This window comes from Cryptotermes secundus, unplaced genomic scaffold (genome assembly GCF_002891405.2).
Source record: "Cryptotermes secundus unplaced genomic scaffold, Csec_1.0 scaffold3553, whole genome shotgun sequence".
Lineage (NCBI taxonomy): Eukaryota > Metazoa > Arthropoda > Insecta > Blattodea > Kalotermitidae > Cryptotermes > Cryptotermes secundus.
Genome location: NW_019740729.1, coordinates 102,154 through 104,672, shown reverse-complemented (window position 1 = coordinate 104,672; position 2,519 = coordinate 102,154). Strand labels below are relative to the sequence as shown.

At 37.8% G+C, this 2,519-nt stretch overlaps 1 protein-coding gene across 1 annotated transcript; it reads right to left on the bottom strand.

Moving 5' to 3' along the window:
• Positions 1 to 336: 336 nt before the first annotated feature.
• LOC111872634 lies at positions 337 to 978 on the bottom strand. Its single transcript, XM_023866718.1, has one exon. It carries the CDS (start codon positions 976 to 978, stop codon positions 337 to 339), a length of 642 nt encoding a protein of 213 aa, XP_023722486.1.
• Between the last annotated feature and the right edge of the window lie 1,541 nt (positions 979 to 2,519).

Genomic DNA, 2,519 nt, shown 5'->3' with positions numbered 1-2,519 from the left:
CAACAGTAGAAATTAACAAAATCATCTCTAGCACATTTCTGCAGGGGTGGATTCAAACAGTTTAAAATTTTTTCCGTGGCAGTACCAAAAAAACCTGTCCTCTATCCTCTGCTGAATTTTATTGCCTACACATTGCATTACACTGTAGCATTCCATGATGCTAAGATTAGCAGTTTCAAGAATTTTGGCAGATTGAACAAGTACTGCACCAATGTTGGAAAAAAAATTAAGATATGCCTCAATAACACACTCATTTTCTGGATCTTTATCACTGAAATGTTTTTTTAATATTTTTGGACAGTGATTCACACTTTTGAAATAACTTAAAATAGGTAATCAGTTTTGTATTAATCTGTCCACAGCTGATGTTAGGGAAAGCCAATGAGTAGGCACATGACAAACAATCTCCAACCACTCGGCATCAACAAGATCAAAGAATGACTTCAACTCTTCTCTTCTTTTTGCTGATACCGAAAAGTGTCCATGTATTTTTAAGATGATCATTTCAATATCCACATCTAATCCATCAGATGCATGTTTTGTGGCATTATGCAATATATGATTTGAGCAGTTTGCTTTAAGCACATTTTTGTTATCTTCTTGTAGTAGTTTGAACACAGAATTATGCTTCCCATAATTCACATTTGCATTATCTGCACAATATGAAGTTAGATTTTTTATATCTAACTTGTGTGTATCAAGTGAAGACTTGATCAAATTATGGGTAGCATTAGCTGTTTCATCAGCTTGTTCAATGAAGTCCAGGAGCCTATTTTTAACACCACTAAGAGGGTCAAAATACCTCACAACCAGCGGGAATATCTTTCTGTTTTTGTGGTTGGAGGCATCAGTTGCAATAGAGAAAAAGTTGCTTGATTTTGCTGGATCCTTCAACACATCGATGAAGTCTTGCACACTTCTTGGCGCTAGAACATTTTTCACAATAGCCTCTGCCTTTCTTCGGCCACAGGACGTCATCTTAGCCAAGTTAGAGTCATGGAAAATATCCTTCGATAACTTATTTGCGCAATCCATACTTCTGTAGCCGAGTGTTTTACAGTATGTAAAACCAATGCTAGCTCACCTGCAACGTTTTTGAAGTCTTTGCTGCTGTTTCCGAAAAAGAGGTGTAAATTTGAAGAGGTCTTCGCGTCCCTTTCCTTTCGTTTATGCCCTTCTGTGCAAGAATGTTGTCTGCAGTCGGTATTACCCCCGTGAGCGATGCTGAACTCGCGTTTACAAAGTATACAGTAAGCTCTGTAAACGTTGGAGGGCAAGGACTTTAACCATAAATATTGTTCTCCCCATTTTCTCAAGTAAACACACAAGTATTTGGTTTTCTTCTTAGGTGGAGTTTTTGAATTGTTGCTTTCACTTTCACTGTCACTACTCATTATGAAAATGGATTCAATTTGGTAATTATTTAAAAGCACGAGGATGAACACGGCAAGAAGCAAGAACAGAAAATATTACAATCCGGAAACGGATATTCCGCTATCGATTAGTATATGCTAAACTCTCTATCGATTATTATAGGTAATTTTTCGATATTTATCGATGAGTACCTCTAAGTCTAAACTTTCGATAATAATGACAGTTTATATCGGAATGTATTTGGCGGGAATAATATATAATTTAAATTTTGCGATCTTGATTGTCAATGAAATATACGGGGGAAATAGAAGGTCAATACTGGAGCCGGGAGGATCCAAAAAAATTAGCTCTAATACGGGATATCCCGGGAAATACGGGAGAGTTGGTCACCCTACTCGTCACCAATCTTCCAACAGCTTCTGAGTGTCGTTCTCATCTGTATGTCGCATCTAAGTAATATATATTTTCAACCGTTGGTTGTTTAGTTTCAAGCACTGCTCTTAAGAACATTGCCCTCGTAGCTACAGTAACACAGCGTTCCATTAACAGCCGTCTACCATAATTGCATCTGGAGAATTTAAACCCCTGAACTTCTAAATTCTTGATGTCGAAGTCTCGTTCCCTTCGAATTATACAGTATCATTTGTTTCGGCAACCATCTTCTTCGGGCATGGAATCTTTCCCCTTTCATAAAAAACGAAACCTTCACGTCATATTCTTGATAAAATTACCCATACCTGTCATATGTTTCACTTTCTGCAAATGTTTACCCGGAGATATACATTTGCACGTCCTCTTGTATTAAACGACGATTTGCCTTCGTTAACACTGCGCTGAAGTCCTCAATCCAATACCACGTGCATCCATGAATTTCTGACATTTGATAACGATGTGAAGTGTCTACTTCACACCTGAAACGGCCAAAAGCTTAAAAAATACATGTCTGTCTTATTTATGCAAGACCTGATGCTTCCTTTGTTGGGCTTCCATTACCAAAATTAAAACAGAATGTAATTAAAACCAGCGCCTCACAAATCACTGAGAAGAATCATTTTCGCAATATGAATACCAATTCGCACCGCTAGAGTGTAGGAACCGCTTCCTATACCGATAGAAGCTTACTGGTTCAGAGTCAACACGTGACA